This window comes from Amphiura filiformis, chromosome 16 (assembly GCF_039555335.1).
Source record: "Amphiura filiformis chromosome 16, Afil_fr2py, whole genome shotgun sequence".
NCBI lineage: Eukaryota > Metazoa > Echinodermata > Ophiuroidea > Amphilepidida > Amphiuridae > Amphiura > Amphiura filiformis.
In genome coordinates this window covers 11,149,218-11,174,208 of record NC_092643.1, presented here as the reverse complement: position 1 = coordinate 11,174,208, position 24,991 = coordinate 11,149,218, and the positions used below count along the sequence as shown (strand labels likewise).

At 35.8% G+C, this 24,991-nt stretch overlaps 1 protein-coding gene across 1 annotated transcript in view; it reads right to left on the bottom strand.

Annotated features, from left to right (window-relative positions):
* Positions 1-5,040: 5,040 nt before the first annotated feature.
* Positions 5,041-24,991, bottom strand: part of LOC140135561 (pyruvate dehydrogenase phosphatase regulatory subunit, mitochondrial-like) — a 72,960-nt gene continuing 53,009 nt past the window's right edge. The window contains exons 13-18 of the mRNA XM_072157101.1: positions 23,687-23,835; positions 21,059-21,266; positions 20,463-20,552; positions 19,147-19,329; positions 10,114-10,215; positions 5,041-8,605 (exon numbers count right to left, since the gene is read on the bottom strand). Coding sequence (XP_072013202.1) covers positions 8,336-8,605; positions 10,114-10,215; positions 19,147-19,329; positions 20,463-20,552; positions 21,059-21,266; positions 23,687-23,835 — 1,002 coding nt within the window. The 3' untranslated portion in view covers positions 5,041-8,335. The remainder of the gene's footprint in view (positions 8,606-10,113; positions 10,216-19,146; positions 19,330-20,462; positions 20,553-21,058; positions 21,267-23,686; positions 23,836-24,991) is intronic.

The window sequence follows — 24,991 nt, the reverse complement described above, 5'->3', positions numbered from 1 at the left end:
GCAATATTTGTTAGGTACATCATAACAAAAAAACACTCTTTCCAAAATATTTTATTTTGTTTTTAGCTCAATCTTGAGGCTCCATTCCAAAAACGGTTTTTTTATTTTTTTGATATTGGCCTTATTTTTTGAGATATTGACCATATAAGGGTTCAAAATGAACTTTTTAAAATTCAAAAACGCCTATTTGCACAAAATGATGCCCAAAATCGGAAATATACCAAAATATAAAAAATGAGAAAACCGTTTCTTGAGTCGATCATGCTTTTACGATGATCATATTTGCTTACCTATAGATGCTGTATTTATTGAGTTATCGTGTACCTAAATCGTCATTTTACCGAGAAAATGAACATTGAAATAATGGCCGTTAAGTTTAAAGTGGTCACATTTTGCACTTTCATCGAATCTCACAGGAGAATGCGACAGTTTTCGTTTTTGTAACTTATATTACGTGAACAGCGGGTAAATCCACAGCCCCTTGAGAAGTTTGAGCGAAATCCATTCATAACTTGATATTTAAATCGGGGAAAGAACTTGAAAAACCCACATTTTATCAGCTAAAACGGAGCCATTTGACCACTAGGGTTTTGTGAAATCAGTGCTTCCGTGGTGTTTCCATAAGATGCGCCGCGCATGCAGATAAGCGTCGCGTATGCGTCGCGTATTTGTGCGTTAACAAATTGCGCGATACGCAACGCGATGAGTTGTTGCGCGCGTGTACCCTGGCTGGTACAACAATTTTTTCTTTCCTTTTCAATTTCAAACACGAGTGGAATAGTGAAATAAAATCCTTAAAATATTGCAGTTGGAGTTTACAAATCTGGATTTTCATTATTTGTATTTATAAAAAACATAACAAAGTACAAAAATATCAAAAAAACTCAATTTCGCGAAAGAAACAATGTCTATAGTACACAGCCGCGTTAAGCCTGATAGCTTTGGAAACCTGACCACTAGCCATGCTTCGAGAAACCGCTTTTAATATTACGGCAGTTTTATTTGATGAAATGCCGAAATGTATCTTGCATAATGTCGTCGAACACGTCAAGTTGGTTTGCTAACTGATTGTCAGTGGTTTGACTGGGACATTTGCGAAGCGCGCAGAAATATTCAATTTCAGACTGTTTGAGCCCAATGCGTGCGAAATTGTGCATTTCCCCCCTATTTTGCCCAAAACACCACATTTCACTTACGGGGATGCTTGGACAAAATCCTTTTTTAAAAAAATTTTTGCTTGTGTTTATGGTTGTTTCCTCTATATTTTTTGATCATTGATTTCAGAGTCTAATCTGTGATACAATTTTCTATCTACAAATCGGCTTAGTTCCCACTAAGTTCAAAATGCGATTTTTTTTGTTTGACTTTCTGGAGCACCGGCGGCGTTCGGCATAAACAACTCGAATCAGGACACTGTAAATCAGGACCTGACTGGAATAATTGCAAACAGAGCGCCACCACACCGTATTAATGCTCACTACATTCGGGATCTGCTGCTACAGTATATATCCAGAGAGGTTTAGTTTAAATTAAGGGCTGGGGTATGAACGTTTGGACAGTATTTATTTTGGGACATTAGAGCACATCAGACATATCGAATTGCATTCTGAATACGAAGAATGTCATTCTGATTTCAAATAATTTTGATTTTTTGAAATTCGCAATTTAATACACATTTTATGGCAAATCATTAAAAATTGATATTTTTGATATTTAACATTACTTGAAGTAAACTTTATAAATCTGATGATTTATACTTAAAGTGTATGTAGGTGGGATGAAAAGCCGACGATCAATTGAAAATTTTGACCTTTCGTATCGAAGATATGGATTTTTTTCCCAAAACACACAAAAAAATTAGGTCTTTTTGGGAAAAAAATCCATATCTTCAATATGAAATGTCAAAATTTTCAATTGACCGTCGGCTTTTCCTCCCTGCTACATACACTTTAAGAATATATCATTAGATTTATATAATTTACTTCGAGGACTGTTATATATCAAAATTTGAAAAATATCAAATTTTATAATTTGTCATAAAATTTGTATTATATTGTGATTTAAAAAAATGAAAATTATTTGATATCAGAAAGACATGCTTCGTATTCAAAATGCAATTCGATAGGTCTGAGGTGCTCTCATGTCCCACAAAAAATACTGTCGAAATGCAATAAACGCTCATTTTGGATCCCTTAAACTAATTGGTGACCCACCATTTTGCTTATAAAATAGTAGCCATTCCCATCCATTTTTGGCTCTGTGCACTACTCTCATCATGAGGGTAGGGCCTACATTGTGGTATATTCACATCAATTGAGGCTTTGTTAATGTCTCATAACACTAGAAACCTCTGGCTATAACTGTTTTGTACAAAATATTTCTTGCAAATTACTAGAGTAGTTCGTTTAGAGCTGTTTAGCACAAAATATCGTCAAATTTGTATTACGTTCTGGTTAACACAATGAAATTACAAGTTCAACATAACTCGTCGCGGAAACCGGAATTAAGTGAAATTTTGGGAATAAGCTTTTTTTCGTGGATATAGTACTGAAAAAATGTCATAAAAAGAGGATGCCAGGATCACAAAATACTAAAGTAGATTTATTCTTGCACAAGTGGAACAGTATAACAGCATGTAGACAAGCTGAGATAGGTATGCGCTCCCCCTGCCAAGAAACACAGCTTGCCAGGGAAACAGCTATAAATGTTACGGTGGGACTTTCTAATATAAATATTTGTCTACTGCACTATTTTATTCCCCGTTTTTTAATATTACTAGTAGTGAATAGTTAATTAACAAGTTTATTTTTCAAATAACTTATTTTATTAATTCATCAACACATACTAGATCTGCAATAAATGTGAGCAATGTACTACTTCATCAATACACAGATCTACAGTAGACGTAAGCAATGTATCAACAAGGCTAAAACATGCACGTTAGCCAGGCAGCTGGATTAATAAAATCGATGTGTAGGCGTACATTGCGCGTGTAGGTGTACACACTATGCGAATGAAAATGCCAAATTAAGGTATAATAAACCCAGCAAACACAAAAAGTTTTCCACATCATTCGCAAAAGGTTATAAAAGGTTTTCAGAAAACGTTTCAATGTCGGGTTATATAAAGGGTATATTAAGGGTATAAAACGTTTTCATAACATTAAAAAACATTTTTTGATAATCTACTGCCAGCAAACACAAAATGTTTTACAGAAAACGTTTAAATGTCGGGTTATATAAAGGGTATAAAAACGTTTTAATAACATTCCAAAAACATTTTTGAAAACTTGATACAAAACATTCCAAAAAGAATGTTATTTTGGGGTTAACTTTTTAAGAACATTTCTGTGTTTGCCGGGTGCAAATATTTTAACAGAATGTTATTTAAGTGTTGACAAAATATTTGGCAAAAAATGTTTGCAAAAATAGTTTACATTAACATTTTGAACACATTTTAAAAATATTGTTGTAGTGTGTTTTGATACAAAACGTTCTCATGATCTTTATATAACCCGACATTTTAATGTTATTAAAACGTTTTTCCTAAACCAAAAGCCAAAATATAACTTATTTAAAACGTTTTTGTGTTTGCTGGGAAACAACCTTGTGTTGTTTTTCAATGGTATGGTTGTTCATTACAATACTTGCCAGACACAAAAATACCGATGATGTAATCTGATGCAACCTTTTGCTATCTACTGAAGATAGCAAGAACCAAATTGTACTGAGGTGCCGTAGGCCTATACCTAGCGAGTTAATTTTGACAGAAGACCCGTCTAGGAAATTGTCCTAAATTGTCAAAAGTGACTTTCAAATAATTAATTCACAACTTTTGATTTACAGAAGTGTATAGTTGTATATCTTCAAGTGAACTTGGATACAAATTATTTTTGGCCGGATTAAAAAGTTTGGATCATACATGTATTTGGGAATGAAACGTTTCATTTACACAAAACACATAACACTGAATACATTTATTCTTGTATCAAATAGTTTATTGTATCTCATTTTCAGATACAAGACTTTTTTCATAAAATTCTCTCATACAAAATGATACAGTTATGGTGTAACCATAGAGATTAGACCCAAAGAGTACCAACTCAAAAATTATCCCATAATTGGTTTTTAACTAATGATGGCCAAAAGTAGTGTACCTCCACCATTTATCAGCTAAAACCAAAAATGTAATGATACTTGAGCATACAGCGCTTGTAAAACAGTCGGTTTCAGAGAAGAATGGCAGTCCCATGCTCAGATTGACACACACTCTCTATTAATCTTTGTTTGTGCCGTTTTGATGCATAATCGGCCAATCAGATTACTGCGTCTGTTGTTATGATTGTCAGACGATTGAATCAGCCAATCAGAACCCCACTTCCGTGTTTAAGCTGTGCACACTCTTAAAAGTGCCGTTCTTCTTTGGTAAAAACTGTAGTGCACGTTTTTGACATTGCCTTACAAGCAGAATGCAAGCAATCACACACTTCAAATTGTTGTTTACCATACGCATGGTAAAATAATATTCAGGTACACTACATGACTACTTTGCCCTCCATGAGCGACAGGATAACATATTGGAGTCCCTACTCTTTGGTTCTACCTCCTTGGGTGTATCACATACACATAATAATAAACATGGGGAGATATTTACTTACTACCCAGGAGTACAAAATCTTTCTCAACAGAGACACCAGTGGCACCCAGGAATTTTTCACAGCCTGGAGGGGGCTGGAAATGGGAAGGGAAAGTGAAATCTGGGGGAGGGGAGAAAATGTGATAATGTGCCTAAAAATCGGCAGTTTTTGACAAAATAAGGTAATTTCCTGAATTTTTGTTATTCTGACCAAAATTTAACATACAATCTAGTTTAGAAATTGTAACCACATGTTATATGGATCTGGTCTCAATCTGACAGTGGGCAGGGAAACTATTTTTAGGGGCAAATTATATTTAGATAATATTATATTGCATTAGAATGCAACTCTTGAGAGAATTCAAACCATAGGAAATAAAGAAAAAGCCATGCTTAGAACCATAATTCTTGCACATGATGTGCTATTATAATATTTTGACACCACAACGTAACCACATACTGTACAAAGTCACCTTGCGTTTTGTGGTGGGAAGAAACTTCCCCAACAGGTCTTGAGTTGTAACATTTTAACCCTATGAGAACTACCTGCCCAGGCCATTGGTCAAAAAGAATTTTTCATTATCAATTGGACCAATCAGCAACATTGTTAGAATAATTTCACTACCCAAAAAATTAGGGTGAATTATTTGCAAAGCTCCATTCTGATTGGTGATTAAAGTGAAGATATCACATAATTGACCAATCAGAGGCAATGTTAGATCGACAGGTAGTGCTCAGGGGGTTAGCACAATAAAAGTTACCATGTAACATTTAATAAATGTTCCATACACAAGCAAACTGAATTTAAAGAGTCATTCAATACTTATATTTAGATATTGGTAATGTCCAGTGGCGGCACCAGGAAATAGATCAGTATTTCTTGGCCATGAAATGTTAGCTTTTACTGTCAGATATATCACTAAGGCAAGGCAAAGAACATTGGAATTTAATACCAGCTTCGATGTTGCCAATACATATCACTCCTTTGGACGTGTTACGGTACAATTCTTTCTTGTGTAGATCACCGTCCCACATGCCATGTACGTACTGTGTTATGAACATCACATCCTCCTCAGCAAATGTTATAATATGGCTTTAATTAAAGCCATGATTTCTCCGTGTTACAAAATTTAAATTCTGTGTTACAAATTGGACGATTTCTGTGAATTTCAGTTTTCCACTATAAAGCACTGAAAAGTGAAAACAAACATGTTTTAAAAGTGTATTCATCTTACCTTTTACTGTAGTATGGCCAGAATCTTGCATCGTAAATAATCACTTTTCTTTGTTTTATTTTGCAAATCAACACACCAGTTAGACATTTTACACAGCTTTTCACTATTTTGTGGCATTTTCAAATTTCCATGAGCAAACCCTGAATTCCATGAATTTTTCTGTTTTTCCGTATCGCGGAGAAATCGTGGCTTTAGCTTTAATGAGCAAGTGTGGTATATACACCTGGATATATTGAGTGTTGAGTGACTGTTTAAACTTAGTTTGGTTGATAATAATAAAAAATATTTTTTCTGTACATTTCAAACTTAAAATATCTACATAAATAGGGGTTTCATTTTCAAATTATTACATAATAAAACACATGCATTTTGTACCACACATTAATGATGACCAATAACCAACAATTATATCCTAAAGTATAAATCATATTTCATTTTGTATATTCAAGGTACCAACATCATTCATGAGAAATGTTCTCAAATTATATTTTGTGAACCATAAAGGTTGCCTCAAATTACAGGAAAGGACAGGTGGGGATTTCCTGGCAAAGTAAAATGTTGTACTTTTGTGATAAAATCAATGGACACGACTTGTACGTTACTTGCCTTTTAGTTACAAAACACAAAGGTCTGTATGCACAAAACAAGTTGGACCTGGTCTAACTTTAAACTATGGAAGTTAGACTTAGGCTTCTTTTTCTTCTTTACTCCTAGCAAAGTCCAAAAGTTAAACTGCAGCTATCTCATATAAGTACATGTATTTGCCCTTAACAGGATTTGAGATAATATAGAATAAGGCATGTAAATACCAAAGAGTTCCATCTCCCTAGACTAACCTCCATAGTTAGACCTAGTCTAAAGTTAGAGCAGGTCTAATTTATTTTTGCATACGGACATGGACCGCCCTTATTCCTGTCCCGCCTCACCTTGTTGTGTTATAGCTACATTGCACTTCACCATGTAGTAGATTAAAGGCTCGCATTAGAAATCCCTGTACTTATATTACATTAATCAATGTTCACAATATTAATTATTATCAATGCATTAGTTGTTGAGTGATGTTTTTTATGGAAACAATGCGACTTGGGCAAGCATCAATTTACCTGCAATGTTATGTTACATCTCATATTTTTCTTGTGGTGGTGCATTCATACGACTTAAACCTCACAGTTATTCCATTCAACTTGTATAACATTTTGTTCATGATAATCACTGATATCACTTTTTGGAGAAAATCAATATATATCTAAGTTGCTGATAATTAAAAATAAGTACTCCAAAATCGGAGAATAAAGGACTGAAATTGAATCCATATTGTTGCTGGAAGGTGGCTGGCGCATTTGTGAGTCCAAATGGCATAGTGCTCCGAAAGTCGCTGGAAGGTGGCTGGCGCATTTGTGAGTCCAAATGGCATGATGCATCCTGTTACATTGGAATGGATTAAATTTATGGATGAATGAAGAAGATGTGAGTAATATAAGAAATTTGGAGGAAATTGATTTATTGATATTAAGGTGGCCGGCGCATTTGTGAGTCCAAATGGCATAGTGCTCCATAAGTCGCTGAAAGTTGGCTGGTGCATTTGCGAGTCCAAATGGCAGGATTAAATTTATGGATGAATGAAGAAGACGTGAGTAATATAAGAAATTTGGAGGAAATTGATTTGATTTTTGTTGATATTGAGTAGCCTATATTATATTGATTTTTTAAAATCCTGACATCAACAGTCCTTACTACCCATACATTGTTTCATGAAGAGTTTTGACAGAAACACTACCCTTTTCAAGCACCAATTCACCTGCAATATTCGCTCTTTTAGTGTCCTTTACTTCACTTCCATTTAATGTTAGGCAATGTTAATCCAGTACATTCCATAATATGATGAATTCATCACACAAGACGTGTAGCTCATTTGAAGTTCTTCCATACAACTTGATAAAAACCCATGCATATCAAGAGATGTCTGTTGAGGGATACAATGTACTTTTTGCGCACCTGTTTACCGGCAATGTTTATCATGTATTTCCATAAGTGAAGAGTTCATTAGACGAGATGGGTAGTTCATTTAAATTATTCCATTCAAGTCATCACTATGGACCACAAATATGGCCTCATTCCAATTGCATAGTTCAATAACCTCAATTAAACAATCATTGTGCAAAATTTGACCTTGAGTTGCAGGGTATGAGTTTTTGTACCCATATTTTCAGAGGTCATTCAATGAATGTACAGATGTATTGGGTTTAAAGAACCGTGCCCTGATAGATGAGCATATTCTGGATCCTAGTGCAAGTTTATGATAATCACCCATGCATAAGTTGTTCATAGTAGAAGGGTTTGATGGAAACAATGTGCTTTTCGCACGCATCCACTTTTCGGCAATGTTTATCTCGTACTTCCCATTACCAAAAAATTCATCACGACAAAAATTTCAGCTCACTTATTCCATTCTACTTGCATGCTGATCATCCATGCATAGGTTGTTTAGTGGAGAGTTTTGACGGATACAATGAGCCTTTTGCGCGCACCATTTTACCAGCAATGTTAATCTCATACTTCCCTTGGGTGACATAATCACTAGATAACACCTGCAGTTCTCTTGTGTCTGGACGAGGGTTTGTTATCCAGCCAAGACATATCAACTTGCCAATGGATGGACCATAGCTAGTACAGGTGGTCATACCGGAGTAATGACCATTATTATAGATGGGTTCACCTCCAGCTGGCCACACGTCCTGAGGAAAGAATTACATGTCAACATGTTAATATACAAGAATACACACACCTCTGTGTGTTTGCTGCCAACCGAGGACAGCGTGTATTGCTTGCTATCTAACTGCGGACGTGTGTATTATGTTTTCATCGCCTAATCATGGACTAAAATGGCAGATTTTTTTATGTATGATACAAAACGGAATTTTAGCCATCACCTGTTGACTGTATTTTGACAGTAGTTTTGAGCAAGTATCGCTCAAATGCATTGGGCATACATTTGAGGTCTATTGCAGTAGTTTGAGACCAAGTACTGTCCTCGGTTACAGGTAAGTCCGCAGTTTAGAGTGAAAAATCTTGTGTGTGTCCTCGTTTGCAGGCGAACAACAACGCACCACCACATCTGATCATGTGTGGTTTTAGGAAACTTGAGCAGATTGAAGCTGCCCAAAGGGGCCCACTGGTCACTGAGGAGATATCATCTGTGAGCAAAGATTCATGATCAGGCACTGTTTGTGAGGTATCTTGAATAGGTTATCTAAAACAATTTTAAGAAAAAGAGCATAGCTTGCACAATAATGTTTACGGTCATTTGTGACAAATGCAGCATGACATAAATAAAGGATAAAAGTTCTGATATTTTGAAAATCTGTGTTTTCTTAGTTTTTATGAAGGGTTTTAGGGTCAAGAAAATGAATGATTTACTTCCTAATACTTGTTAGGGTAGGAAAATGCACTTGTCACACGCTTTAAAGGGAACATTTTAGACCTCGCAAAATACTTTAAGGTGGTTTTTGAGATTTCATTGTCATACCCCCCTGTCAATGACCAGTGGCCTCTGGGATTGCAGCTCATACTACAAATAAAATTATCTTATACAAGGCAAACAAAACCCCTACAAATATTACAGCTGGGCTTGCTGCATACAAGATCATGATATGCTATGCTGTCAATGCGCATTGCATTGGTGCAGCTTTATATCGCTAGTGTTCACTCAAAGCACTAGTATACACACGCACACACTTAAAGACGCTGCATAGATGCGTGCGTGAAACAGCTGCCTAAATGCGTTGTCAGGGTGAAAAATGTTAAAGATGGACACAAGTGCAACTTACACCATTTCTTAAGCAGAAACTGCTCTAACCGGGCTATTCCACTTAAAATCCAAACCCCCTGTGGAAGATTCTGGAAATATCTTCTACAGGGGGAGAATGAATTTCAAATGGAATTAACACATTAGGCAGCTCTATTTAGAATCCATACACCCTGAGAAAGATTCAACCTGAATCTTCCACAGAGGGAGGATGAGTTTCAAATGGAACTGCCTAATGTGGTTATTCCATTTGAAATTCACACTCCCCCTGTGGAAGATAGTGTGTATTTGAAATGAAAAAGCCCATTGCTAGGATTATCAAATACTAGCCTTCAACATCTCCCAGAGGCCTCAACATATTTGGCTTGGGTTCTGAGCAAAAGTGGGTCTGTGGAACCCAAATCAAACAAATTATTTTCCATGGCTTTCAATTCTTACCTCAGTAACATTAAAGTCTTCTAGTGTGAACATAGCCAGCCTTCTCTTGATGCCTTCTTCCTTCTGTTTCAAAAGCGCTTCCTTGCCAATGAAATCAATATCCTAAAAATTCAACCAAGAAATGTAATAAAATGTCAGCGTGTGCTAGAAGCAACTCTGAGTGCACCAGTCCATGCAGCATTGCCATACACCAAGCACCATGTGTAGAGTAAAGAAGCTTGAAGATATCTGACATGTGATTAGATAGACGGGCTAGGAATAGATGTCATCAAAGAAGAAGTTAATAAGTTAGAAGCACCATATGCATCCATCCCATGAGACTGGTAAGAGAATCATGCAATCATGTTATAGATCGTCGTCAGAGTGCAACACTATCGTAAGTGCAGTAGAATGTAATAGCTGCCTTTTGTAAAACACCTATTGTTTGCAGCACAATCCCCTCATCATGTTCATTGTAAAGTGTGGCTGTTCTGTATACTTTCCTGATGGCCACTAAGCTAACCCCAAGATATCACCTTTACATATAGTTGGGTGTTTTTTCTACTGTTATTGGTTGAAAAGTAAGTTAATTGATTGAAATGTTGCAAATGGCAGCTATTGCATTCTACTGCACTTACGATAGTGTTGCACTCTGCCGACGAGATATCCTGCCACCCGAAGCATAAATCATTAGCATAACAACTCACCAATGGTATACACTGGTTCGCCTCAAGTTCTGTAGTGACATAGGTGCGTATTTCGCTGAATGCAGTTTCGAATTTCGCATATCAATATATATTAACTGCGCAGAGTGTATATGCACGCATACAAGGCAGTTTGTTGGCACTTTTACAGTACAACCGTGGAAAAAGCGCTGATGTCACTACCGAACTTGAGGTGAACCATAGAATAGATAACGGTGTAGAAAAACAGTAGGAAAACATAAGAATGATCTATCCACACAGGAAAGACAATTTAAGGTTATACATTTGGGTTCACATAATGTGTATAGGGGATGGGGGCGAGTTTTGGCAGACAGTTTTGAGAATTCACCCCTAACTCGGTACACATACTTATTTCATAACCCCTAAATATGAACCTTTGTTCAGTAAATTCCCTAAATTGTTCAGTAAAATCACCTGAAGACACACATTACACAAAGTATGAATAATCAAACACCTAAACAATGTACAAATCCATGGATAAGCTGAAGTGGGCTATTCCAGTTGAAATCCATACACTCTCTGGAAAACATGACCTTAATTTTCAACACAGGGAGTGTGAATATCAAATGAGACAAATTGAATAAGTAACTACTTCATTGATTATATGAATGTGAAAAAGTAAATAATTAGAAAAATGGCATTTATCTACATCAAAATATGCAGAGACAACGATTTCTTAAATAAAATTAATTCAAATTTTCTGAAATTCTCAGATATTGGCAACATATATATACAGTTTCGAAATAAGCCAAAATCTTCAAGGGCCATTCCAGCCCTTGGGTTTGATATTTAAGGGCCCTCGTCAATTTTTCTGGGCCCAAACTCAAATTAAAAGATTTCAATGTTATTTTGGTTCACATTGTGACACTTTGTAAGATTTTAGACTTGCAAATCAACATCAGGTAAAATGCCATGGATCAATGTTGAAGTCAGCATTGAGTCCATATATTATTCTAAACTGTGGTGACTAAATTTCAGAGTAGCTTATGGTGTGCCTGCAGTGACTTTGATGATCTTTTACCCCTAACACCTGCCTTGTTCGTACACTGCCAGGTTATGTCTTCTATTGAAATTAAAACTTATAACTGGTGTACATTTTGAGAAATATATATACAAGAAATGTTTCTCCAATTATGTAAATAAAAGGGAAAAAGAAAGGAATGAAGATTAGACATAGGAAAAGACAAAACATGTCATTACAAGGACTGTACATGGGTTAGTCTGCCCCTGAAATGTGTCGAAATAAACAGAAGATATGTTTGGAGATTGAGTCATTAGTAACACTGAAGTAAAACACAAATCAAAAATGCAGTGATTTATTGTGCACTACACACAGCCTAAACCGACAAGCCTCAGCACACTTTACAGGAATTTGCTGACCACTGTGGCCCAAAACATGACATATATACCCATGAGCAACAATTATGAATTTTCAGCTAAGAAGTGCACACCCTATACATACTAAAATAAACCATCGCAACCAGGATCACCTCCCTGAGTAATTGTATGGGTAACCAATACAAGCAGTTAGTTCCTTGCCAAGGGGAATTTCAAGAAAGCTCAATTATAAACAGGGATTGTACAGAGGCTCATATTCCCCAAACACTTATGCACTGAAGTCAAATGTCTTAATGATTGAGCTAACTTGACTACATACTATTATATTCAGGATATATTTTTGCAAATCAAACAAGTTGTTCAACATTCTGCATACCAAGGAATTTATGCAGTTAAATGAAAATGAACATTTCTAACCATTCTGTGGACACATTCTAATAGAGACCAAAGTTCTTTGTCTTGTAAATGTTAAATTCTGTGTTGTTTTCAGTTTCCTAAAAATAACCCCAAAAATGTACCCACTAGGGAAATCCAATATTTCATATTAAAAACTACTGAAAAAGTGTCAACAGTACATTTTCTATCTAGAAACATTGCTGGAAAATGGCTGCTCACATCACATGCGTGTATTCGCAGCGTAGCGAGAAGAAAAAAAGTCCTGAAACTGCAAAAACATGCCCTAAAGGCAAATAATGATAATTTTGAAGTAAATTTAAGTGAAATATTGAATCAGTCTGTATGCATTCTGTTGAATTTACATTGGTAAGATGGAGAACTATAATGGTCTTTACATTAAAATAATGGCTCACACAACATACATGATAATGAGTTGCAAAAACTATTGCACATACACTGAAATATTATAAGAATAATAAAACCCAATGCTTGTCAATATGTAATAACAGTACGCTTGACTATTTTTCTTCCTGGCGAGACAGTGATGTCAATCATTGAGGGAGCTGTGTCTCACATGCATCTATTTGGCGTCTTTAAACGTAGGTCTATACACCAGCGCTTTGAGCGAATGCTCATGATTTGAATTTGTGTCCTATGAAATGTGCACTGATGTTACCGCATCACCAAGAAATAAAATAGTATAGTGCAAACATTAGCCACCTTGATATCATGTACACAAAATATCTAGCTGGTCTACTGACAGTGTTGATTTGTATATAATTCAATTTAGTTTGATACCTAGTAAAGTGTTGTGTGTGCATGCAAGGCAAGTGTGTACTAATATTCAGAAATGGATTAGTAACATATATCAAAATGAAATAAATACAATTATTCACATGTTAATATCTTTTGAGTTCTTAAAGTAATATTGTAGCATTTTCATTAAAAATTAGTTTTTCCCGTAAACTGTTAGTGTCAATTTGTTTTTGGTGTCTATGTATCATCTATCTGGTCATCTTGACATTGGACTATTCCAGTTGAAATACATACACCCCCTATGGAAGACATGACCTTCATCTTCCACACAGGGGGTGTAGATTTCATATGGAATATAGCCCATGTATTTTATATGCTACAGGATGAATGGTGGAAGTCAAGCTCGGCTGGCAAACTCTAAATCATGCATGACTTCAAATTGAGGTGAGATAAAATGAAACAAATGGCAAATAAATGAACGGGCGCCAAACTTCTTGAGATATACAACCTGTGCATATATCCAAAATGCATTTTTTTTTAAAGTTACACAACACAAAGGTGATCAAATCTGCTAAGTATGTCAGCAATATCATCATGCCATCAGATATGCTTTGTTGTTCTGTGCAAAAATAATGGTATCTCCTGTGTTATAACTTATATCCGCCGATAGATACATGACTGTATCTCAAAACAATACTTATTTTCATTCTTAAACAGATCAACTGTAAAATCATATTTGGGTGTAATTTATGTCGCCTTCTTGTGACAATTTTTTGTGACAATTTTTTTAAATTTTTATTAAGTTTAATGGGTCTTATGTAGGTTGGCAAATACTGTTTGAAATCCATTTTTATACTACTTGTGTCAATAAAATGTGAGTTTCTGAATATAATGAGTTCCCATGGTAAATTTGACTAGAATGGGAGAAACTACATACCTAAGAGATGTACTGTTTGTTATCATGTTAATTTGGTATTTAACTTCTTTAAAGTACTGCGCCAATCACTGATTGTGTGACGCGCACATTCCGTTTGTCACATAGTAATGTTACCGTGACATTAGGTCGAGTAGTTCTGGTCAGACTGTTCTGTATTGTCTGATAAAACACAGCTCAGACATAAAGATAGGCAATCAGATCACCAAAATGATTATAGCTGTTATATTTGTATAGCATATGTAACAAAATATGTGTCACTTTCTTGCTGCATTTTGTGTAATGCTCAAGTTGTATACTACACCTACTACAGTTAAATATACATGCACCACATTCTGCAAGACCAAGACCAACTAAAGTACAAGAGATGCAGGGATTAGAATGGATTCATGCTGTAAGTAGGATAATGGGATATTCTAGTTGAAATCCATACAACCCCTATCGAAGACATGACCTTAATCAAACATGCAGGGGGTGCAACCCCCATTTGAAATTCCCACTCCCTGTGTGGAAGATTAAGGTCATGTCTTCCATGGGGGAGGGGTATGGATTTCAACTATTCTGTCGGTCGGACATCCGGCTATCTCTAGTCTCGGCCCAAACTGCATGTGGCTCACGGTTTGTTGTGACCAACAGAGACCGGCTGTGAAGGAGGCTACATGGCGATGTTGCTGGAGTGACATTCAATTTCGGAAAAAACGACACTCGACCATGGAATTTAATTTTTAAGTTTGTCAGTATATAAACGGTAAATCAAGTAAACTCTGAAGACTTAGAAACGGTTGTTTGATTCCACTGACTATTTGCGATTGAAATTTACATTACACCAATGACAGAAATCATCAACAAAAATCGAATCACAGACTTGTTTTGACTCGAACATCATCAACCGGAAGTGACGTGACACGGACCGACAGAATAATGGTATAATTCATCTAGAATCTTTTCAAAATTGCCATTACATGCAAAAAGTGGAGAAAAAAACTTATAAATGAAAATAACTCAAGAATGTTACAACATAAGACATCCATTGTTGATAATATAATTTTTGATAATAAATACAATATTTGACACCCTCGACAAGTGCCTCTAGAGATGAGTGTCAACTGTCTATGCACCTGCTTTTCAATACAGTATTTGTGTAATTTCTCCCTCCATTATTCACTGTAGAAGTAGTGATCTAACAGGATTAATTACCATAGCTATAGGTGAAAACAATTTTTGAATGCATTGCTCTGTACTAGACGTACAATGTAACTCTGCATCGCACAACTGATTATCAAAGAATAGGCATAAAAACCTGAATCGTAATTCTATAGAAAATTCACTTTATGCTGAGTCAATGTACATTTCACTCACACCTGTACGATTAGTGTCTTCGTAAAAGAACTGTATTGTATTCAATCTATGATTGCACACATACACAGACATGACAGGTGATGAGTGCAGCCTACTTATAGTGCAGGGCAATACATTCAACAATTGTTTTCGCCTATCGCAATGGCAATTAATCCTGTTAAATCACTACTTCTATGGTGAATAATAAGCCTGTATTTGAGTACATAGTATGGCCCGATTCATACTAAAATTATAAGTCAAATATTTGATGCAACAAGTATTTTTGTTATTCAATTTATTTCAATTCATTTTTATCTTCGAACAAATATTTGTTGACAAAAAATCATTTATATTTGATGTTTATTTCTGGTGGAAATATAGAAGTTGATTTTTTATGTCAACAAACATATGTTAGAAGATAAACATGCTTGGAAATAGAATGGAAAGTTAAATAATTATGCTGGTAAATTTGTATTCCTGTCCCAATTTGTGTGACGAGGAAATAAATTCTGCAAATCACATCCGCTGTTAAGAAATGAGCATTCGAGGAATGAGAATGATCACATGAAAACATGCAGATATCGCATTACATCAGTTGTCTAACCTGGGTTACAAAAAACCTTGAGTATAATCTGAAATTATTGAACTAATTTGGACACAACAATCCTAATGGGCTGTTCCGTTTAAAATCCACACTACTCCTGTGGAAGATTTTGGAAATATCTTCCACAGGGGGAGTATGAATTTCAAATGGAATGAACACATTAGCAGCTCCATTTGAACTTGTTGCATTGAATATTTGACGTCGAATAAGTATGATACGGGCCTAAGATATAAGTCATGCTACATGATAGCATGAGTTATCTTCCCACCTTCATCCCATGGTGTCCGTGTTTCTGTAATCAAATCAAATGTGAGATTGTTAGCGATTAGCACATCATGGTCATTTTAGAGTCAGTGGGGCACTCAACACCGGGGACTAAATCTTTGTAAATGTGTACTTCTCATATTGTCGTTGGGGAGGAAAAACCTCCTTTATGTCATTGGCCACTGAACATGTTTAAAGCAATTAACCACCAATGTAACTGGTTGGCAGTTTTATTTTAAACATGTTCAGGGGCCACAAACACAGGCAGGTTTTTCCTGCCCAACGACGATATGCCGATTTCACTGCATGGCAAGTGCGTAAAAAGCAATGCTACTCAAGCACGAATTTGACTGCATCTTGTAATGCAACTCATATGGTGCGATTCTGTTATGTTATGCACTGCATACTGTGTACTTACATGCTTCTGCTATTTTAAATGTCGCAACAATCATGCTGTCACACTATGAAATTTGCACCATGTAGATAACACTAAGCATGTTTTATAAGTCCATATCCCAGATCCGCATCTCAGCAGTACACATTTGACTTATTCCAGTTGAAATCCACACACCCCTTATTGAAGATATGTCATCAATCTCCCACACAGGGGGTGTAGATTTCAAATGTAGTCACCTATTCAGGTAACTCCCTAAGTGGGAGATAAAAGCCATATCTTCCACAGGGGGTATATGAATCTCAACTGGAATAGCCCATTGATGCAGATTTAGTGCTCATGTAGAATACCCCAGTATTACATTACTGGCCTTTGGATCAAAATGACGAATACCAACTGCAGTCATTGAAGTTTTTGGTGTAATGAATCACAGTTGTTTTATTGGTATTGTACTCTTTTATTAAATGACCAAAATATGTGAAAAAATTGTCACTGCATAACATGCATGATCATGCATACCAAACAAATTAAACTGTTGAGGGATATGAAATATGTTGATTTTTATCAATAAATCAGCCACCAAACTTAGGAACAGCATCATATGGCAAGCAACAATATGTACGAAAATGAAGGGCTTTTTTGGGAGAGGTTTAAACAGTTTTTACTAGTCATGCTCAGTTCTGGGAAATCACCTTCAACATTTTCTGGTCTTCGAAAAGCAAAGTGCACATATAAACAAAATGAAAAGTGCTATTTCTTGCACCAATTTGGGAAATAAAAGTTGTATACATGCTAGCAGCTCAAGTTGAACTTTGACAAGAATGATTTCCATGCTGGACATGCAATTTCTGACACCCTATCCCACTTTCAGTTCTACACTTGCACCCTTCCACACTTGCAATAAGGCCAAAAAATAAATTGTTTGGTTGCCCTTCCAAGACAAAAATTTGGAGGGTCGGTAGGTTAAATCTTTTTTTTAGGCTCTATCTTCCTCCATTTTGAAAAGGCTGGGATTGATAAATGCTTGATAATTTTATGGTAAAAAATTGCGTTTTTGGACTGAATTCAAATGGAAATACTTCTTGTTTTTAATCAAATATGCATTTAATAAATTGAGTGAATAATAGAGATAAAATGTCCTTGATACTGTCCAGATTTAAGTTTTCTTTTAAAAAAGTGATTGAAAAAAAACCCTGACCCAAGCCATTTAATTTTTTCGGTCGATCGCTAAGGGCAACTAAACATATTTTTTATTTTGGCCTAAGACATATAAATCAAAATTGCATGTACCTTGATTGGAAAAATGGTATAAAATGGCTATTTCATCAAATACAAATATAAAGTACTAATATATTAAAGATAAAATTCATATTACAACATAATGGTTGCATGTCACTGCTTGAAAGCAAGATAGTGTACCTTCAGATAAATTTGTTATGTGTCTAGAGCAAGCTTGTTGAAATGAGTTAAAGGATAGCAAGTTCTTTATGTGGTGTTATTTTGCAAAAAGACAAAAAATTCATATTCCGTTATGGTTGCATGTCACTCACAGACTTCGTTGGTCCCAATGCAATCCAGTATATGAAGTTTGATCATAATTTTGAGCGCATGAAGTTGTGACTTCACTTTCAAGGTGATCATGAAAATATCTAGATGCATTATGGCATACATATAAATGTGAATCTTTGGTCCACTGAAGACCAAATGAATTTGGATAAACAATGAAACAATAACTTCTGGTAACAGTTACTTTAATATAACACAATGTTAGCATAAATCTTTTTTATTTTTTTGAGGCATACTTTACGCTAACATTAGACCAGTTCTTTTTACCCCTTTGTTTTCTTACAGATGAATTGTCCAACTTGGTACCATTTCTAAAATATTTTCTTAAAGAACATTAATTCAAAGGCATATTTCATGATTCTAGCATGCTCTTTTTAGAGTATGTTTCAACAGATATCAATGACAAAAAAAACCCTTTTTCCAAAATTTCAGTTGATTCGGACAAAGAAATTGGAAGTTACGCATAAATACATGTTTTACAGTGCCACATAGGTAGCTGTATTGGAATTTATGTCTGTCAAAATACAAATTAGATGGTGTCTTAGTCAAACGAAGGTTACGCATACAAACATATATATCCACAGGTCTTTCACTCACACTTTCTTTGACGATATAAAAAATGTCAACTTTCTAGTAAGTTAGATGGATGAGGTTGTGGATCATTAAGTGCTCCTTTCAGAGAAAGAACAGAATTAATTGAACACATAATTTTCTTGATACTAGCTTTAAGTGGTTTTACCTTGTCAAATTTGACCCGCATCTCACGTCCAATCTCTAACGGTGTATTCTTGTAACCAAAGTCTTCTCCCCAGTAGGCGTAGAATTTCTCGATGCGCAGCCATCTCAGCGCAAAGTAACCCGCATGACGTATACCATAATTATAGCCAACATCCAGCAAGGCATCATACACTTGTACAGCATGCTGAAAACAGATATTCAACAACAATATATTTGATGCAAAACATCAAAACGGGGAACTTGGTAGTTGAAGTCAATTTTAAGTTCAGTATTTCTACTTGTGGTATCGGACACAACATAGCACAATGAGTTGCAAAATTTCAGTTCCAGTATTAAGGGATCTAAAATGAGCGTTTATTGCGTTTCGATAGTATTTTTGTGGCACATGAGAGCACCTCAGACCTATCGAATTGTATTCTGAATACTGAAGCATGTCTTTCTGATATCAAATAATTTTCATTTTTGAAAATCACAATATAATACAAATTTTATGACAAATTATAAAATTTGATATTTTTAATTTTTGATATATAACAGTCCTCGAAGTAAATTATATAAATCTAATGATATATTCTTAAAGTGTATGTAGCAGAATTTTGACCTTTCATATTGAAGATATGGATTTTTTTCCCAAAAAGACCTAATTTTTTTTGGTGTTTTGGAAAAAAAAATCCATATCTTCAATACGAAAGGTCAAAATTTTCAATTAATCGTCGGCTTTTCAACCCACCTACATACACTTTAAGTATAAATCATCAGATTTATAAAGTTTACTTCAAGTACTGTTAAATATCAAAAATATCAATTTTTAATGATTTGCCGTAAAATGTGTATTAAATTGCGATTTCAAAAATTCAAAATTATTTGATATCAGAATGACATTATTTGTATTCAGAATGCAATTCGATACGTCTGATGTGCTCTAATGTCCCAAAATAAATACTGTCCAAACGTTCATACCCCAGCCCTTAATTTATAAATATAAAAGTCTCCTACAAGTTTTTAAATGTTACAAATGCTAAAAATATTTCAGGTCTACTTTAGTGTTTTGGTTATGAAGCTGGAATCCTGCAAATATTTTTGTTCCAGCACGCACAAATATTTTGTGGTGGTAGGGTTCAAAAGGGGTCGGTCAGGTGAGCTAAAATGAGTTCCTGGTCCCAAAGAGTTCCTGGTCCTATAGTTTGTAGTGTAAAATATTGGACACACCAGGAGCTAAAACTTGGCAGCCATGGGGTAAAAGCCTAGCTCCTGAGCCTTGGTCAGGAGACTGGAAAACACATCGATATATTTTGATGCTTCCATTGACTTGCTTACCTGATTCTGCATATACAAGACAAATCCATCCTCTCCTGCGTGTGTTATACTCATCACACGTACATTCTCTGCATAACCAATATCAATTTCCTGCAAACAAACATGGTATATTTCAGGATCAGTGTTGGAAATGAGCTATACATGGGCACTTAATTCGCTAATGAAAAATGATCATGTAGTGAGTGCGTAACTTGTAAGCGTGTTTCACATGCATTTAATTATTGTAAGACCAATTCATTTAGAGGCATTATGCTCGTAGACAGAATTCTACTCTATCCCCTTGATCTAGTATTTAAATCACAGCGTGGTTGGTCACATAGTTCTTCACTGGTCTTCTTTTTTTTAGCCAATAGGATTGGGCCCCATATAATTTTTAAAAAAATCAGAAGAAAACACTCCATTTTGTACCCCCAAAATGTACCATGTCTCCACTAATTTTAATAATAGTCTTGCTTCATATCATCTCAAAAATCTACAGGCCCACCAGGCCAGCATTGTTAAATATTAACTGGCCCGATATAAAATCCACTGGCGTGGGCCACCACTTAAATCTGCCCCTACCCTGTTATTTACAAAGAATCCAAATATTTGTATACCTTGCACATGAAAGGCTTAAAATCTGACATCTTCAATGATGTTGATGTGAGTTGCTGTAGCACTTCTCTTGATCTAGGTCCAAGAATATTCAACCCTGCATATGTGTCGGTGATGTCATGAAGTCTTACAGAGCCGTCGCTTGGTAGAAGGCGCTTTATCCAGGTTTTAGCAGCTGTCATTGTAACGGTTGGAGAGATGATAAAAAATCTGAAAGTAATAACAAAAATCATGAGTCATTCTCATAGCAGCCATTTCCATTGGTGTGTGTGCTACTCCACCAATATATAGGTATATCCACATCATTAATACAAAGTTTCTATTATCTAATAACAAACCTGTTATGGTTTAAGCATCCCACACTGTAGTCATTCTCATAGCAGCCATTTTCATTAAGCATTGGTGTGTGCTCTACTCCACCAATAGGTATATCCATATCATTAGGACAAAGTTTCTATTATCTAATAACAAACCTGTTATGGTCTAAGCGTCCCACACTGCAGTCATTCTCATAGCAGCCATTTTCATTAAGCATTGTGTGTGTGCTACTCCACCAATAGGTATATCCATATCATTGGGACAAAGTTTCTATTATCTAATAACAAACCTGTTATGGTCTAAGCGTCCGACACTGCAGTCATTCTCATAGCAGCCATTTTCATTAAGCATTGGTGTGTGTGCTACTCCACCAATAGGTATATCCATATCATTAGGACAAAGTTTCTATTATCTAATAACAAACCTGTTATGGTCTAAGCGTCCCACACTGCAGTCATTCTCATAGCAGCCATTTTCATTAAGCATTGGTGTGTGTGCTACTCCACCAATAGGTATATCCATATCATTAAGACAAAGTTTCTATTATCTAATAACAAACCTGTTATGGTCTAAGCGTCCCACACTGCAGTCATTCTCATAGCAGCCATTTTCATTAAGCATTGGTGTGTCTGCTACTCCACCAATAGGTATATCCATGTCATTGGGACAAAGTTTCTATTATCTAATAACAAACCTGTTATGGTCTAAGCGTCCCACACTGCAGTCATTCTCATAGCAGCCATTTTCATTAAGCATTGGTGTGTGTGCTACTCCACCAATAGGTATATCCATATCATTAAGACAAAGTTTCTATTATCTAATAACAAACCTGTTATGGTCTAAGCGTCCGCACTGCAGTCATTCTCATAGCAGCCATTTTCATTAAGCATTGTGTGTGTGCTACTCCACCAATAGGTATATCCATATCATTAAGACAAAGTTTCTATTATCTAATAACAAACCTGTTATGGTCTAAGCGCCCCACACTGCAGTCATTCTCATAGCAGCCATTTTCATTAAGCATTGGTGTGTGTGCTACTCCACCAATAGGTATATCCATATCATTAAGACAAAGTTTCTATTATCTAATAACAAACCTGTTATGGTCTAAGCGTCCCACACTGCAGTCATTCTCATAGCAGCCATTTTCATTAAGCATTGGTGTGTGTGCTACTCCACCAATAGGTATATCCATATCATTAAGATAAAGTTTCTATTATCTAATAACAAACCTGTTATGGTCTAAGCGTCCTACACTGCAGTCATTCTCATAGCAGCCATTTTCATTAAGCATTGGTGTGTGTGCTACTCCACCAATAGGTATATCCATATCATTAAGATAAAGTTTCTATTATCTAATAACAAACCTGTTATGGTCTAAGCGTCCTACACTGCAGTCATTCTCATAGCAGCCATTTTCATTAAGCATTGGTGTGTGTGCTACTCCACCAATAGGTATATCCATATCATTAAGATAAAGTTTCTATTATCTAATAACAAACCTGTTATGGTCTAAGCGTCCCACACTGCAGTCATTCTCATAGCAGCCATTTTCATTAAGCATTGGTGTATGCGCTACTCCACCAATAGGTATATCCATATCATTAAGACAAAGTTTCTATTATCTAATAACAAACCTGTTATGGTCTAAGCGTCCTACACTGCAGTCATTCTCATAGCAGCCATTTTCATTAAGCATTGGTGTGTGTGCTACTCCACCAATAGGTATATCCATATCAATAAGACAAAGTTTCTATTATCTAATAACAAACCTGTTATGATCTAAGCGTCCCACACTGCAGTCATTCTCATAGCAGCCATTTTCATTAAGCATTGGTGTGTGTGCTACTCCACCAATAGGTATATCCATATCATTAAGACAAAGTTTCTATTATCTAATAACAAACCTGTTATGGTCTAAGCGTCCCACACTGCAGTCATTCTCATAGCAGCCATTTTCATTAAGCATTGGTGTGTGTGCTACTCCACCAATAGGTATATCCATATCATTAAGACAAAGTTTCTATTATCTAATAACAAACCTGTTATGGTCTAAGCGTGCCACACTGCAGTCATTCTCATAGCAGCCATTTTCATTAAGCATTGGTGTGTGTGCTACTCCACCAATAGGTATATCCATATCATTAAGACAAAGTTTCTATTATCTAATAACAAACCTGTTATGGTCTAAGCGTCCCACACTGCAGTCATTCTCATAGCAGCCATTTTCATTAAGCATTGGTGTGTGCGCTACTCCACCAATAGGTATATCCATATCATTAAGACAAAGTTTCTATTATCTAATAACAAACCTGTTATGGTCTAAGCGTCCTACACTGCAGTCATTCTCATAGCAGCCATTTTCATTAAGCATTGGTGTGTGTGCTACTCCACCAATAGGTATATCCATGTCATTGGGACACAGTCTCTGTAGTAGTATCAGGGCTTCATCTCCTGTGGACTAGAGTTAAATAAACATGTTTCAAAACTTTTGGTTTTCACTGAGCAATTTTTAGACACTTTGAACCTTGGCCTATCTGAGAAATTGCTTTAATTATTATTCATTTATTTATAATTGTAATAATGTTATCATTAAAATATTTTTATTAATTAAGTTATGAAATAACCATGTTTTTCATTTTTTCGTCTAGTAAAATATTTGAAATAAACAATAACAATGCAATGCAATGCAACTTTTAATGCCGATTTGGCTTATTGCATTCTGAACAAAATCTACTAATGAAATCACTTTATGGCTCAAAGTCCAAATTCTTTATCAGATACTAGTAATTAGCATGTTTCTTCTGATACCATCATCAACAAGCCTTCTACCAGACTGAGTATCCAGACTGTTTCCACACTTAACCAGCACAATGTATGCTTTTCAGTATTCAAAACAGTTAAAACCTACTCGGAAAATGTTTGACTTTGGTGTGCTGTGTCGATTGCAAATGACAGCAAGGGCAGTTTCTACCTAGCTGAATAATTAAATGAACCACATTCAACATAGGAAACCTTCAGTAGTAGGTCTGAATACTTATCAATACATGAGGTCATACGCGCTCAGAGGGAGATAGTTTCTGTGATACATGGGTGAAATACATGTGTGAAATTAAGCTCGTAACTTTGTTAAAACATCCAAAACTGATTTATACAAATTGGATTATTCATATGTAACCTTTAAACCTAACGCAACCCATGATTTTTTTGCTATCGGAAGGGAAAGAAGAAATGAAAAAGGACATCAGATGAACAAAGAAGTCACATGGTACCCCCAGGATTTGAACCTCCGACCCCTTGCATGCCATGCAGAAAATTGTCGACCTGTAGCCACAGGGTTACGCTCAGTGGCGTAGCCTGGGTCATCATATGGGGGGGTACTGACTATAATTGGGGAGGGGCACTGGGTCTGATGGGGGGACAAGTCATTTTCAGCAATTTTCCTATGGGATTTTCTAAATTTTGCAATCAATTGGGGGGGGGGGGACATGCCCCTATGATGCTACGCCACTGGTTACACTGGGTATTTCCTGGGTATATATGACATAGGCTGATTGCATCATAGCATCGCATAGAATGCATGCATGCGCAGTGCTTTACATAGTGAGCATCAGTGA